Raw genomic sequence first — 15,535 nt, forward strand, 5'->3', positions numbered from 1 at the left:
TTGTTTTTTGACAGCTGAGAAAGAAGTGATTTGCCTGCAATAGAAGCAGTACTACCTTGAGGAAAGATGTCTCCATCTCTTGTGACAGCTGAGAGCTATGTAATACTGGACAGAAATAATTGTCTGGAAAGACTCTGTCTGCATTCTAATTCACTCTTTGGTACAGCTTCACTTCAAATGGACATGCTTTAGAACTCTCACTCCCTCATTAGAATGGGGAAGTGAGAGCTCTGAAAAATACTTGCTCTTAAAAGGAAATTTTGGGGGGATTTTGGGATCGAGTTTTCCACCAACTGTATATTCCCACCCCCTCACTTAATTACAGATTGTGCTGTTCCATTTGAACCATAGCCCAAATCTGAACCAGAGCTCTAGGAAGTGATCTAACATAAACAAGTGTTTCTCAAACTTTTGAAGGTTGGGACCCCTTCTAAACTTCCTGTGCCCTTTGTCTCCCTTGACCTCTCCCCACCCTGCAAACTCAGATCTGGTTCAGTGGATATTATGAGGTCATATTATGCACTCATGTGCATGCAGTGTGTAGGTGTTCATGTAAAGAATGAATGATTACTTGGCAAGAGCTTTCACCTGCCCCTCCATCAGCATCCAATGGAGGCTGGCTGGTCTGTTAGGGTGAATGGGACACTCCACACTGATCTCAGTCTACTTTTCGCCAGACATCACCCGCCTGCTTTCTTACTCCCAAACAGTCCAGTGGGTGGCATTGCTTGTCAATTGCCCCACCAACCTCAGTCTGACCTCAGCCAGCCTCTCACCTAATGATTCATCCACACGTCAGCTTGTGCCATGCCTAGAAATCATGGGTCCGAGCAGTTTCCCCCTTGCTCCACTCCTTTCCAAAGGAAAACCTGCTTTTAGCGATAGATATGAACAAATGGCAATCTGAGGAAATTTTGGATCCCCCTCCGCACAACTCCTATTAATGAAGCTGCCATTCACACATGCACAGCTGTCTCAAATGTCCATCACCATTCTGAAGTGAAAAATGAATGTAGCTTCAGTTTTCTAGTCAGTTTGAAGAAAAACACATCAAACAGCAGTATTTGTCAATAGACTTCAAAACAAGCAGCTGGAGAACACTGGATGCAGAGTAAGCAGTAATGTGAACATACCCTAAGTGCATTAAAAATATGACACTTTTCCTTCCACACAGGAATGGAACTGAACAGTACAAACCAATGCATTACAGATACAGATGAGGCAGCTAATATGGCTTAATGCATTCTTTGCAAAAGCCAACAAAACAAAACAAAGCACTCCAACAAGTTAAATTTAAAAATGGACATCAAGAGCTTTCTCAATGGGTCCCAGCCCTTTTCCAGTTTACTTTTTATGATCTTGACAAGAAAGCAAACAGTGCTCAAAGGTGAACACTGAAGAGCGAAGGATCTTACTCTGAAAGAGTGGCAGCGATGACGGAGGTTAGACGTTCAGAGAGGCTCATCATTCTTCCTCCATGCTACACTTGTTGTCACAGCATCATTTCCTGACCTGTTTTCTTTTCAAAGCAAGCTTGCCTGCGTGTAGATGGCAAGGCTGGGTGCAGTTGACATTGGAAATGAATGTCACGCTGAGCTTCAGAAGCAGTATGCAAAAAAGAACAGAGAAAAAAAGAAAAAGAAGCTCTAAGCTACAGGAAGAATTCCCATTTTTGCTCGAGAATGGCAAGTGCTGGAAAAGAAGGGGCAGAAACACGATGTAAACGTCGAGAACCTTGAATTGCAACTGGGGTTTCATGATATTTTACTTGTGCCACACCTGTACTTCTCTGGATTTAAACGACCCACGCAGTTTCCTCCCAGGCCACCTTCCCTTCCTCACGGCTCTGAGGAACTGAGGCGAGGGAGCGACCCAACTTGGCCACAGCCGCCTCGCGCCTAAGTTCCTGGGCGTCACGTGGGAGCGCGTCTCCCGCCAACCGCGCGTCGCGTCGCCTGAGAGCGCGAGAGAGGGGGCGGCCCTGGGGACGTGGTGCTTCTTCTGGCATTGGAGGGGATCTCGGGGAAGGGGCGGGATGCCTCCTCCAGCCCCGAGGAGTCGCCACCTGCTCCTTAAATGCGCGCCACAATGAGCGAGGGAAGAAGCGGCGGCGCTTCTCGCGGGCGCTGCTCCGCGAAGGGAGGCAAAGAAAGGCAGCTGCTACCTTCTTAGCAGCGGGAGCTTTCCCGCCCCCCTCCCTCCCTCCCTCCCGCTCACGTCGGGCGGCCCCGCGGCCCTCTTCCACCCGCAACTTCGCTTTACATGTCAGGCCGGGCAAACTTCCTGCAACTTGGCGCGAGTTCGTAAGCGCCGAAGGAGGGCGTCCCTTTCCCGCCTTCCCCGCCTTCCCCGCCCGGGTGGATTTATTTTGCCCTCAGGTCGACGCCGGCTCCGCTCCCTTCCCAAGACGGCGCTGCTTCGTCGTCTCGAGGGAGCTAAGCGAAGCATGCCAAGCTGAAGGGGCGCTTATTGTGCGGCGCTCTTAACAAGGGCGAGCAGCAAGGAAAACCCGCCAGAGAGTGAGGCGTTAAAACTTAACAGATGCATGTACAGAGTATGGTGCCTTTCGACGGAGCCGCCGCCGCCGCCAGGAGCTGCTGCTACTGGGCTTGACTCTTGAGGCCGCTTTATGACTTTCCGGCGGAGATTTCCTTCTGGCGTAATTGCCGTGAGCTGCGCCTCTCTCTCACACAGACACTGCTGCTCATTTGGCCCAGGAAGCCGAGGGCGCGTCTGCGTGCCTCCTCCGACTTTCTGCTCTCGTCCGTTTTATGGACGGAGAGCAACAGCTTGCTTGCCCGCCCGCCCGCCGGAGAAGCGCTCGCCCTGCAAAGTGCGCTGACGAGCCAAGGTGGCAGCAGGAGCCTTGGGCATGAGTTTGCCTCTCTCCGAGGCTGCCCGGCTCCTGGCCGCCCTTTTCCAGTTTCTATAAATCAAGACAGCAGCAGACTTCTCTCTTTCTCTGGGCTCGCCACCCCCCCCCGTCGTTCTTCTCCCTCCCTCCTTCCCTCCTCCTCCAAAGCAGCAACCCGCTATCCTCGTGTTATTTGTGGATGCGCCCCTTCTCGCTCGGAAAGGCGCTCGCTTTTAACTCCAAAGTTTCATACGGTGTTTTTTTGTTTTTGTTTTAAAGGCGGCATCTGAGGAGGCGAAGCGGTTCGCGGGGGGAAACGAGGCGAGCGAGCCGGAGCTTGAAGAGAGCGGACGCGCCTGAGAGGAGCCGTCGCTTTTTCTCTTCTCCCGCCTCAGAAGCCTCGGCGCTGCCTGCTGCGTGCTGCGTGTGGCAAGGTGGCCCCCACGGCTCTGCCTGCCCCCTTCCTGCTCGGCGGGAGCTGTGGGGAGAGCGCGAGGCTCCGGCAGCCGCCCGCGTCTCTTTTCTCCCGCCTTCTCCTCGTCGCCTCCTCAGCGCCCGGAGGAAGCTGCTCGCCTCCGCCCTCCAGCCAAGCGGGGACCCGCTGCCGCTGCCGCTGCCGCCGCCGCTTTTGCCCCCGCCGTGATGCCATGCCCCGCAGCCACAGCCGAGGAGACGACGAGGGCGGCTCCGCCGGCGGGCTCTGGCTGAAGAGCAGCGCGGCGGGGTGTCGCGGCGGCGGGGGCAGCGGCATGAAGGATGTGGAGTCTGGCCGGAGCAGGGTGCTCCTGAACTCGGCGCCCTCGCGAGGGGACGGCTTGCTCCTCTTGGGCACCGGCGGCGGGCTCGGCGGCTTGCGGGAGAGCCGGCGAGGCAAGAAACGAGGAGCCCGGATGAGCCTGCTGGGGAAGCCGCTCTCCTACAGCAGCAACCCGAGCTACCGGCGGAACGCCAAGTACAGGAGGCTGCAAAACTATCTCTACAACGTGCTCGAGAGACCCCGCGGCTGGGCGTTCATCTACCACGCCTTCGTGTGAGTAGTAGCGCCGCGGGACGCGCGCTCAGGGGGCTGCGGATAGGGCCACCTGGGAGGGAGGGGCGCCCACCTGGCCCGTGGGGGGGGGGGAGGAGTGCGGTGGGTTCTAACGCGGCGGGATGTTGCTGGACTGACTACCTTGGCGACGGTTCTCTGCAATGAGCAGCCTTTGCGTGCTGCCCAGATGTGGTGCTGTCTCAAAGTGAGGCATTATCTACTCAGAATGACTTCACTTGGGTTTTTAAATGTCTATTTAAAGCGTTTTGTTTTGTTAGCCCACTCTTTATTGCAAGAAAAAAACAAAAGCTGGTTGCACCTAAAACATTCTCCATATACATTTTGTCACTCTTTGGGTTCTTTTCACACATCGTGCCATTAAAAGCTCCCTGTCCACACTTGTAGATGCCTTTCATTTGAGGTAGAAAACTGGACTGAGAAACGTGAAAGCCAAATGCACACCCTATCCAGCTTCCAAATTACAGCACAAAAACTGCAATAAATAACCAATAAATCCAAAACAATGTAAGACTTTACACACTTACCTGGAAGCAAGTCTGTTGAATGCAGAGTGGCTTACTTCCAAGGAAGACATACATGTGACCAGGCTGTATGCGTCATGTGTGAAAGTGCCCTTAGAAAGCCTGCTTTAATCCCTTCAAATTGTGTTTATAGTAGAAGGATGGACAGCCTCACTTAAATGACTGTACTTGTGAAAACCTGAAGGTGAAAGTTAAGGTGGGGACCAGTTCTTTCAGCTTAATTGATATGTGATGATACCAGATGTTGCGTAGTTGAAAATATGGGACATATGGCAATATTTTCTGGCACTGCCAGGTTCACTGGCAGGGGGCAAATGAGGGTCTGAATTGATATGTTCTGAGGTGCACAGGCTCTTCCCTTTTGAGAAGTGCTGAAAGGTGCAATAGGCGACAAGATCCTAAATATGGTGTGTAATGCCTTAAGTTTTTCCCAAGGGCAGAACAAACAGAACTTTTTTGGAATGTAGGGGTGGAAAGGTAGGACATACTGGTTCTCTATAATGCAGAGGGAGAAACCAATAATAATGCACACATGCTGCAAATGAGTCCAAAGGGGAGAAATCTGAAGTGATTTAAGAATGATCCATACTGTAATGGGTTTGTGGAATGGCTCTAGGAAAGCAGTTTTCCATTGGAAATTGCAGAGTTATAGAATGGCTGTAAAATCCAGAACTATGACAAAAGCAACCATATAAGCTATTAAGGGAGGTTCTGAGGAAAAAGAAAGACTGTGTTTAAAAACTATGTTCTTACTGTCATTATGCAGCACTCTAATTGCGCACACTTCTTTTCATTTACAATAATAGCACTTACATAGAACATCCAAGTGTTCGAAGTACTTCAAGGTTTCAATAGCCCTGTAAAGTAGGCCACTATTACTTTCCCCATTTTGCAGACAGGGGTCTGAGGCCGAAAGAATAGTGCTGAATACTTCTATATTGCACTTGGACTTTCAAGTGTTCAAAGCACTTCACATTCATTATCTGGTTGTAATCCTTACACAATCCTTAGCAGTGAGGTGAATATTATTGTATTGCAGGTGAGGGTGGTGTGACTGAGGTTTGCCTGAGGCCATCTTGCAAGTTCATGGACCACACACTTGTAGATTAGCTGTGCAGTCTCCTAGCCACTATGCCCCATCAGTTCCCATAACAGTGCTTGCATAAAGCTACCTAGCTGGTTAATGGCCAAGATGTGATTTGAATTATGGATTTCCTAGGTCATAACAGTTCACTTTCTTATTATACATTGCATTACATGATTTCTGCATCTCCATTGAAGTCAGTTTTCCATTCTGTGGAACAGGGTTAGGGGTGAGCAGTGAGATAGCCGGATTTGCATATGATATCTACAGGATCCTTCTGAACCGAGCAGTGAAATGGCAAATGTGATTCAGTAGAAACAAGTGTAAAGTGATTTGTGTCGAGGCAAAACATGCCCCCCTCCATAAACATGTACACTCATGGGGACTGAACTGCGGGTAATTGACCAGGAATGAAACCTTGGGATTGTAGTGGATAGCTTGATAAAGATATTGACCCAGTATGTGGCAGCCATGGAGAAAGGCAAATTGTGTGCTACGGATCATTATGAAAGGAATTGGAAATAAAACTGCCAATATTATAATGTCTTTATACAAATCTGTTGTGTGGTTGCACATGCAATACTGCGATATAGTTCTGGTCACCTCATTTTGAAAAGGATATTGTGGAACTGGGATGGAGTCAGAAAAGGACAAGGAGGCAAGTTACAACATTAAGGACTTTTTCGTTTAGAGAAAAGGCAAGTAAAGAGGGAACACGATCGAGGTGTGCAATTATGTGTGGTTTGGATAAAGTGAATAGAGAAAAGCTTTTCTCCCTTGCTCATGACATTATACCTCGGGGACATCCAGTTGAGCTGAAAGTTGGAAGATTCAGGACAATCAAAATAAAATACTTCTTCACGCTGTCACACAACACATAGTTGAGCGATGGAATTTGCTCCTGCAGGAACTAGCGATCGCCACCAACTTGGGTGGCTTTAAAAGAGGATTAGGCAAATTAATGGAGGGTAAGGCTATCAATGGCTGCTAGCTATGATGTTTATGTTCTGCTTCCACTGTCTGAGACAGTATTGCTCTGAAAGCCAATTGTTTTACGGTTGCCTCAGAAAGTGGCAGAAAGCAGTTAGGCGGAATAGCTGCTTTTTGCTTTTGAAATGTGTTGGGCCTGGACTGTGAACTTGCAGGCTTTTGTAGAGCAACTGAGAAACAAAAGAATTGCACCAGCCAACAATATCAGCAGGTGTTATAAACATTATTTCTGATCTTTGAATTCACCTAAAGTATTTTCATCTACAGCTGTTTCTTAAACTCTTGTCAGGATGAACAGCTATGAGTGTGCTAGATAGCGTACAACCCTTTGGAAGAACAGACTTAGTCCTATATCCCCTGATAACAGGACATAACAGTTCTTAGGTCTTTTTAATCTCAATTTGCATATGTGTGTGCAAAGAAAGGCATCCCCTAACCACCTTATAACTAGATGCATGCACTGATTACAAGACTCAGTTTGGACCCCAATTTGGTGGTTATGAAACAGCCTCATCTAGCTCTGACCCAATTGGAGGCTGTTTATAACTTAATTTATCTGTTGTCAGAATTAGGTGAAGTTTACAAGAACGTTTGCCCCTTCTGAGGGCATGAATCCTTCCAAAATTCAGAAGGGTAGTTGTTGAGTTTTGGAATCTTCTCCATTTTTCCTTTTGACAGAAGTGAGGGCCTTTCCACACTTACTTTTCATAGTAGTGTAGTTGCTGTTTGATTTGTGTGTGTTTTTAAAAGTGAATTTGGAGCAGAGCATCTGCACCTGCAGTCAGTTGTAACTGTATATGGGAGACTAAGTGCAGTTTTTCCTGTCCACACCAATGGCTGGCTGTGCCTGCTTACTTTTTGGCTCTAGTACACTTCCATTGCTGGTTTTTGTTTTTTAAAATTTTTTTAAAAATTTCAACACAATAATTTTAACAAAAATACATCACCCATATTGTTCCCCCTCCATTTCCCCCTCCCCCTCCCCCCAAAACAGAAAACCCAACCTCCCACCCCACCCCCGGACTTCCCTCAGCTCCTTTCTCTGGTTTCTCAACACATCTTTCTGTCTGAATGTTGTAAGATTTGTAAAGATCCTCAAATTATCTATCTATATATTACAATAAAGAGTTTGTGAATGTTTATTCAAAACCTGCCAAAGAGTCCAGTTCATTCTGTTGCTTCTTCAAGTATTTCGTAAAAGGTTCCCATTCATCTTTAAAATCACAGTTATCCTTGTCACATAGTTTGTGTGTCAGTTTTGCCAATTCCGCATAGTCCATCAGTTTTTCTTGCCACAGTTCTTTCGTCGGGATTTCCTCATTCTTCCATCCATGTGCTATTAAGACTCTTGCTACTGTTGTCCATTGCTAGTTTTTGAATCCATGTGCACATGACTTTAGCCACAATCCAAAGGTACTCTGTAGTTTCTTATGAAGTACTGCTATTTGTTGTGTCTTCCTCCAAGCCATCATTGATCTGACTATTGCCTAGTTGAATTCATAGTAAAGTCCAGGTGTGTACATTTGAGATGCTGACCAGATGACAGTCCGCACAAGCAGCACCCTCCCCTCCCCCTCCCCACATGCCTTTTGCCACACACCCATGCCTCTCTGTACAAGATGGCATCAGTTGCACCCAGCACTACCACTCTCCAGAAAAAAAATGTTTGTGGCTTAAAGCAAAATGTTGCGAGTGGGGAAGGGACATAGATTTTGTCTTTGTCCTTTGGGGAGGCAGGTATTCAAACTGCTGTGAGGCACAAAAGTTGTGAGCATTTGTGACACAGCGCCATAGGATTAAAGGTGGGGGGGGGCAGCCGGGTTTGTTTTTGCAGAACTCAGGAACATCATCCCCCCCCAATAAGTTGTTTATTATTATTTTCAGCCAGAATTGGATGAAATTTGCAGACAGAGTTGCCCCCCTGAGATAATGATACCTGCTAAATTTCAGAAGGATCACTGTTTTTCAAGGTGTGTACACAAGGAATCAGTCTACCTTTGTATTTTGTGGCCAAGTGGCCTGAAAATTGCAGACATGAGGAATTAGCTTCTGGGTAAGAATTTGCCACATTGCAGAGAAATAGGTCCAGGGAGTTTTGTGCCAGGAACCTTTAATTTTGGAGTGGAAAGAACTAAAAAGGGTTCACTTTCCATGTAAAATCGCTTGCTCTGGTTGCATGGTAGGCCTTTCAATTACCAAAGAGAGATCCCTCTCCCTCTCTCTCTGTCCTGGCATCTTCCTTTAGCTTAGAGGCAGAAGTGCCTGGTGGGCTGCTGCACTACTGCTCTCCTGTCTTCCAGGTACAATCAGTGGCTGTCACTTTCCAAGAGGGGAGCTTGGTGTGGCACCTAGCAGTGTTGGATTGGCTCCACCACTACTCACCATTGCAAGCCTCTCACGCCTCCCCTCTCGGTAAGCGGCAATGACCCACTGTGTTGGGAGGCTGGGAGAGCAGTGGTTCCCTCCCTGCTCTCCTCCCTCTATTGCTTAGAGATATACCTTGGAAAGCTAATATCCCTCCACAGGTACTGGAATTGGAGAGCACCAGTAAAATAATTCCTTTCTTTTACAAGCTAGACCTGTCAATCACAGTGGAGCTCTTCCTCCACACCCTCTCTTCACTCTAGGTTTTGCTCACCCTTCCCCTATCATCCCACTACAGTGGTACCTCGGGTTACATACGCTTCAGGTTACAGACTCCGCTAACCCAGAAATAGTACCTCGGGTTAAGAACTTTGTTTCAGGATGAGAACAGAAACTGTGCTCCGGCGGCGCGGCAGCAGCAGGATGCCCCATTAGCTAAAGTGGTGCTTCAGGTTAAGAACAGTTTCAGGTTAAGAACAGACCTCCGGAACGAGTTAAGTACTTAACCCGAGGTACCACTGTATAGCATAATGGTAAGTTTGGAGATTTGCTTTAGATTTCAGCAGATACATTTTTTGTTGTTGCCTGGATCATTGAGTCCCTATTTCACTCGTACCTGGCTTGTAGGATCCTGCTTTGTTTACTTAAGGCGTTTAGCTTTAGCTAAAAAGTATCTCAGATGTACTTGGAAAAATCATTAATAGCATGCTCCCTGCCCTCAGGCTTACAATCTAAACAGAGACAATATATAAGGAAAAAGGAAGGAGAAGGGGGAAGGCTTTGCCTCTGACAAGCCCCAAACACCTCAGAGACATCCTGCATTACCTCGGGATTTGTGATATTCCTGAATTATATGCAAACCTCAATTTATAACACTTTCTCCAAAGGAACTTTTTATGTGAGAGAGCCGTAGGTTGGGAGTGTTGCAGATTTCCTTCCTTCAATTCTGTTGAAGGTTTATTGTGATTATTCTATCTGACAATTTCTAACATTAGCCATAGGTTAAAGGGACCCCTGACCATTAGGTCCAGTCGTGGCTGACTCTGGGGTTGTGGCGCTCATCTCGCTTTATTGGCCGAGGGAGCCAGCACACAACTTTCGGGGCATGTGGCCAGCATGACTAAGCCACTACTGGCGAACCAGAGCAGCACATGGAAACACCATTTACCTTCCCACCGGAGCAGTACCTATTTATCTACTTGCACTTTGGCGTGCTTTCAAACTGCTAGGTGGGCAGGAGCTGGGACCAAACAACGGGAGCTCACCCCATTGCGGGGATTCGAACCACCGACCACCTGACCCACAGCGCCACCCGCGTGCCAACATTAGCCATAGGTTATAGTTATTCCATTATCCTAGTGTTAGTATTTGGCTTCTGGGTTGGATGCATGGCTCGTTATTCTTCTATGTCCCTTCTGCCTGGAATGGTATAACATGTTCTATGAAATCCCTACCGAAAGGGATGATAGCTGGCACAGGGAAAGTATAAGTTACCTTGGGGTGCATATGCAAAATCTTCACTGATTTTAAACCCTTTAACTACGCTTAACCACCATGTAACACTTGAAATGAAATTAAGAGGAATTAAGTTGTGCTTTCCCCCACCCCACCCAACACTTACTGAATGTTTTAAGAGTCAAGTACAGCTTTTACATGTGCTAGTGACTGGTAGCCTGAAATTTTAAAAATGGTAGTTCTATCTTTTTTGTGCTTAATGTCGACTGTCGAATGTGTGATCTGTGTGATCCGTCTATATATATTTGGCTTAACTGTCAGACAGAGCACTGACAATCTGAAGTATTCTGAAGTTAGGAACTTGATTATGTATAGGGTATCAATATAGTTGTTAGCCCTTCGGAATAAAGCTCAGGAACATGTGAAAGAGGAGTTTTGCAAGGTATTTTGAAAGCTAATTCACAGCTTCATTTAGGGATCAATTTTATGGAGTCTGGCTTGGTATCATCCGTAGGGCAAAAAGGAAAAAACAGGAAGAGCAAAAAAGATCTAATTGAGAGAATGATCGGAAGCAAATGTTTTCCCCTCCCTTGGGCTTTGAATATCTCTGAATGAGTATATTGCATCTCTGGCGCATCCATTCATTCACTTAGATTCATGTTTGCTTGTTCACTCAGTCTCCTGTAACAGTTTTGTCTCCTTGGTTATTTTTAGATACTTTATTCGTGGTTTCTGAATGAATGCACATTAAAAACAGTATAAACATTTCCTTCCAGTAGCACCTTAAAGACCAACTGAGTTAGTTCTAGGTATGAGCTTTCGTGTGCATGCACACTTCTTCAGATACCTTGGTATCTGAAGAAGTGTGCATGCACACGAAAGCTCATACCTAGAACTAACTCAGTTGGTCTTTAAGGTGCTACTGGAAGGAATTTTTTTATTTTGTTTTGACCATGGCAGACCAACACGGCTACCTATCTGTAAGTATAAACATTTGTTGGGGCAGTCAGCAGATTGCATGGGTTTTCAAGGTGCGCCCCCCCCCCCCAATTCTCAATTTCAGTAGCTTTTGTTTATTGTATAAATCTTACTTGCTTAGATTTTGCTTGGAAAGTAGCTTTTTAAATTTTTGAATTGATTGAAAGGTACTTAGGGAAAAATAAATATATATAGAGAGAGACGCTAGGCTCTAAAACTCTCATTAAAGATTGAGAGCACTGTTTAAATGTCTTTAAAAGATAAGGGAAAGCCTTAGCAAATATCCAAATTTTGGATATTTGCAAACTGAAGAATTAATTTTTGCTGTCTGTTCCTCATATGTTTCCTTCACTGGACTTTCAACAAAATACTTTATTCCCCTGATGATGAATACATCACCTGTTGTGACAAATTGTTTTTGATCATTAAGAGCTTGAATAGCACCCGCCTGGATTACACTGTTGTAATTCAACATATGAGTTCCTCAATAATGGTAGTAATTACTAAACACAGTTTTACTGTAATATACTAATCAAACTTTTATTACTCAACAAATCAGTCTTAAGATACCTAAGGAGATTTGCATTATTCTGTACACTCAGTTGCAAGCCTGTGGATGTTTATTTGGGAGTAGGTTCCACTGAGCAGCCTCAGAGCACAATTTAATAGATGCTTAAGTAGGAACTTACCTACCTATTGCAGGTATCTAGAGCACCTAAAGGTCCCAGAGTGGATTATATATTCACTAAAAGTCATAATGAATAGTGTGTTTAAATCTGAAACAATGAAACATCAACCAACTGAACATCGGAATTGTCAACAGAATTGAGATGGTGGCAGGAACAAAAGTAAAACAGTCTTAAAATCAACACTGCACTCCATCGCTTGACAAAGAGGTGCACCTTTCAGTAAAATGAAAGTTATGCTGAAGTAGCACAGGACTTAAAGGGGAGGGCCCTTCAGGGTTGGAGTTTATTCTTCAGTTCCTAACCTTACAGTGAAGCCCATGATACTACCCCTGAAGTTCAATTTGTTCTGTGAGTAGTTGTGATTGAATTTTGCAGATGTATGTGTATTCCCTTTGTGGAATATTGAGTTACTACTGCAAAGATACAACTGCTTTGGATGGTTGTTTTAAAAATAGCCTTTTTAGTGAATACATGCGAAGGATGGATTTATATCAAGTTTCAGGGATGTACATGCTATACTGTAGTGACCAGTAACATCTTCTAGGGATGCTGTATTTACTGGGAATGTAGAATAAGATGCGACTTATGGAAGTTGGTATCTATATATTAATTAGTGTTTCTAGCAGTTTCTAGCAGATTTTGTTCTGTTGGACTATAACGCTCCAAAAATGAGATGGTGAGGTAGCTTGGAGGAATGCCAAGAAAGCAGGGTTTTTGCTACTGTTATTTGTGAGTGTGATTCAAATATGAGCCTAGCTGAAAATAAATCTGACAATGTTAAATCTATTAAAATATAAATTCCCAGATTAATGAAGTCATGACACAGCAGCGGCACCGTAAACAATGACGACTGCCAGCTACCTTTAGATAATTGCCTGCATGGGATGAGTGCTGCAGCTTTAATTTTTAATTGCAAATGGCAGTTTTGGCAACTGAAAATATTCTATGGTTTTTCCCCCTGGAGCAAACTTATATGGAAATTCTTGAAAAATGATTGTAATTCAGAAGCACCAATTGTTCCAATGCATATCAGCTTCTCTCAGTCTTTGAAAATAGTTGCCATTCAATGTTGTTGTCTTTTCTAACTGGTTAACTTTAATTTGAAGCTTTGTTCCATGAAAATTTTGCAGGCTGTGTTCTCCTGCATGAAGTTACTGACATAGACTCAGATAGTTTGATTTCTCTAGAATCAAAGAGTTGAATATAGAGGAAGCAGCATGATGAAAGGAGACAATTTATGTCTCTTCTTTAGCCCTAAAAAAGAGTCCACAAAATCAGACCAGATGGTACATTGGATGCCTCATCCAGACCTTTCAGAACAACTTGTTTGATTTGGTTGGATACTAGTCATAATGAATATGCTAGCTACTTGTAGTTCATCATGATTGGGATACTTCTGAATAGTTTGGGTATCAAAGTATAAAGCAGTTGGCTATATGGTGGTAGGCAGAGGGAATCAATATTTTACATGAGAAATGAAAGTATAGTTGCCAAAAAATATTTTAAGTGTTTTTTCCATGTGTACTGCATACTTTGTCCCTTCACATTATAAGAGAGATCTGAGAAGCAACAGCTAATTACAGCCTAACGAATCATCAGTGCTATTTTTCTAGAAAAAACGGTGCTGGAACTCACCACAAACACCTTCTTCATTCTCTTAGAATAGCAATGGGCCCCACCTGAGAGGTTCCAGTGAGTTCTGACTGAAAAAAAGCCCTGCAAATCATTAAAACATAAGCTCCAAGTTTAACATCATCACAAGAGGTCTTTTTCTCACAAATGCATTGCTTTAGTACTTCATTGCTCTTGTTTTGAAGCTAAATTAAGGACCATCATGAGCTGGAACAATGACTCACGTTTTTCTCAGTGTAATTTATTATGAATTTTCTCCAAAATTCACCTTAATAAACATTAGCACATAAAAAGGCAAGAGGAATTTTTTATCATTTTAAGACAAAATTTGCTATCTTCATGTATTTTTATAATATTCAAGTCGTGTGAGACAGAAATGAACACTTCTTACTTGATTGTTTTTCAACTGCGTATTACAGTAGTTTATTTTTCCCTACCACATTATCCTTTGGGGCTAATTATCTCTTTCCACCTCAGTTAATGAGAGTTTTGCCATTTTGTGTAATAGCAACAGGACCCTTCCTGTTCTGTCCATCTGAAACAGCTAAACTGCAGAGGAAATGGTTGAGTAAGGGGAAATGCATTGCTAAATCTAAGTTTTAAACATTGGCATTTAAATGTAGAGCTATTAAAATAACATGTGGTTTGTAAAAAAGAAAGAATCCCTCCCCCTTTGCTTTACCTTCCTTTTGAATCTAAGCTGGAGCCAGCTCAGAAGAAAGTCACTGTTGTCTGAGAAGTGCCTAAGTCTTGCAGAGGGGCTCAGGCTAGTCTCCTGTGGGTGGGAAAAATTGGGTTCTTTCTTTATTTGCTCAGCACTGCCACTGCTTATCTTCTTCCTTTATCCCCTCTTCACCTCTTCTCTTTTCACTCTCACTCAACCCTCTCTCATCCATTTTGTTTCCACTCCTCACTCCCAAAGCAGCTGGCCAAGTCAGGAACTCACCTGTGTCTTTTCAGGGGAGGAAGTTTTACTAGGGAGTCAGGTCCACATGTCCTCCCTGTGTTTCACCTTCCACTGGACATCCTCCTTTAAAACTTCCAACGGAGCAAGGAAATTTGTGCGTGAAAGTTCCACTACTACTGCCATTTCAAAGTCAGTTCTCCATGGTAAGACTCAGGCTGAATGGAAGAGTGATGGATTGCTAGCTTCCTCTTAGCATAACAGCAAGCTCTGACAACCAAGAGTTTGTATCTTCACATGGTGCTCAGTTTTACCATGGCTCAATAGCAGTTAAGGACAATGCATATGATGTATGCAGAGTTTGGGGGTCTTATCCAGTGCTCTGAATGCATAGATCTACTGGCACAATGGGACTTCTATCTCCTCTCCTTCCTCTGCACTCTCCAAATATGCTCCAGAGCATTCTCCCACCCTCCTGATTTGATTTTGAGGGGGTGCAGGGAGCGGAAGGGAACAGGAGAAGAAGAGGAAGTTCTGTTACCTACGCATAGATGCCTGTTAGGCCAGTAAACTAACTGTCTCTAGTGGTTTGGAAGGAGCTTGTTGGATGCGTGATGGGCTGTTGTGTGTGTTTTTAAACATATTACAAGAAATACTACTGCTTGCCCTCTTCTTGCTTGGTTTGGGTTCCCAGTGCACCCATGAAACCCTGTTTCAAAATAAGGGAGTGATTTGAAAATGTTGACCATTTATTAGGCCTGTGAGCAATTGTGGAGAAATGATAGATTTTGCTATATTTTTTGTCATATCCTGCAACTTTTCATAGCCTTAGATACATGGCAACCTTGAGATATTAGTATGAATTTATGCCTCGGGCGAAACACTACTGGAATATTATCACCTTCTTGAAGTGTCTGAAAAACAATGAAATACGAATAAAGAGTGGACACAATCCAGCATGCAGTAAAGGTCTGTAGCTATGCATTTGTTTAACAGTGTATTCCTGTGTTTAC

The 15,535-nt window shown here is 44.6% G+C and overlaps 1 protein-coding gene and 1 long non-coding RNA gene across 3 annotated transcripts in view; one reads left to right on the forward strand and one right to left on the reverse strand.

The window, feature by feature from the left end:
• Nucleotides 1-1,287: 1,287 nt before the first annotated feature.
• On the reverse strand, nucleotides 1,288-2,965 carry LOC309339416. Its single transcript, XR_014155321.1, has 2 exons — nucleotides 1,780-2,965; nucleotides 1,288-1,692 (listed from the first exon to the last, which is right to left on the reverse strand). It is a non-coding gene; the product is annotated as an uncharacterized lncRNA (long non-coding RNA).
• Nucleotides 2,966-3,199: 234 nt separating this feature from the next.
• The window catches only part of KCNQ5 (potassium voltage-gated channel subfamily Q member 5), a 255,585-nt gene continuing 243,249 nt past the window's right edge, over nucleotides 3,200-15,535 (forward strand). Inside the window, exon 1 of one of the 2 annotated variants that reach the window (XM_081857003.1) lies at nucleotides 3,200-3,884. In XM_081857003.1, coding sequence (XP_081713129.1) covers nucleotides 3,502-3,884 — 383 coding nt within the window. In that variant the 5' untranslated portion in view covers nucleotides 3,200-3,501. The remainder of the gene's footprint in view (nucleotides 3,885-15,535) is intronic. The other variant, XM_081857006.1, reaches the window with a different exon arrangement.

Source organism: Podarcis erhardii (assembly GCF_964252035.2).
Source record: "Podarcis erhardii genome assembly, chromosome: 3".
Classification (NCBI taxonomy): domain Eukaryota; kingdom Metazoa; phylum Chordata; class Lepidosauria; order Squamata; family Lacertidae; genus Podarcis; species Podarcis erhardii.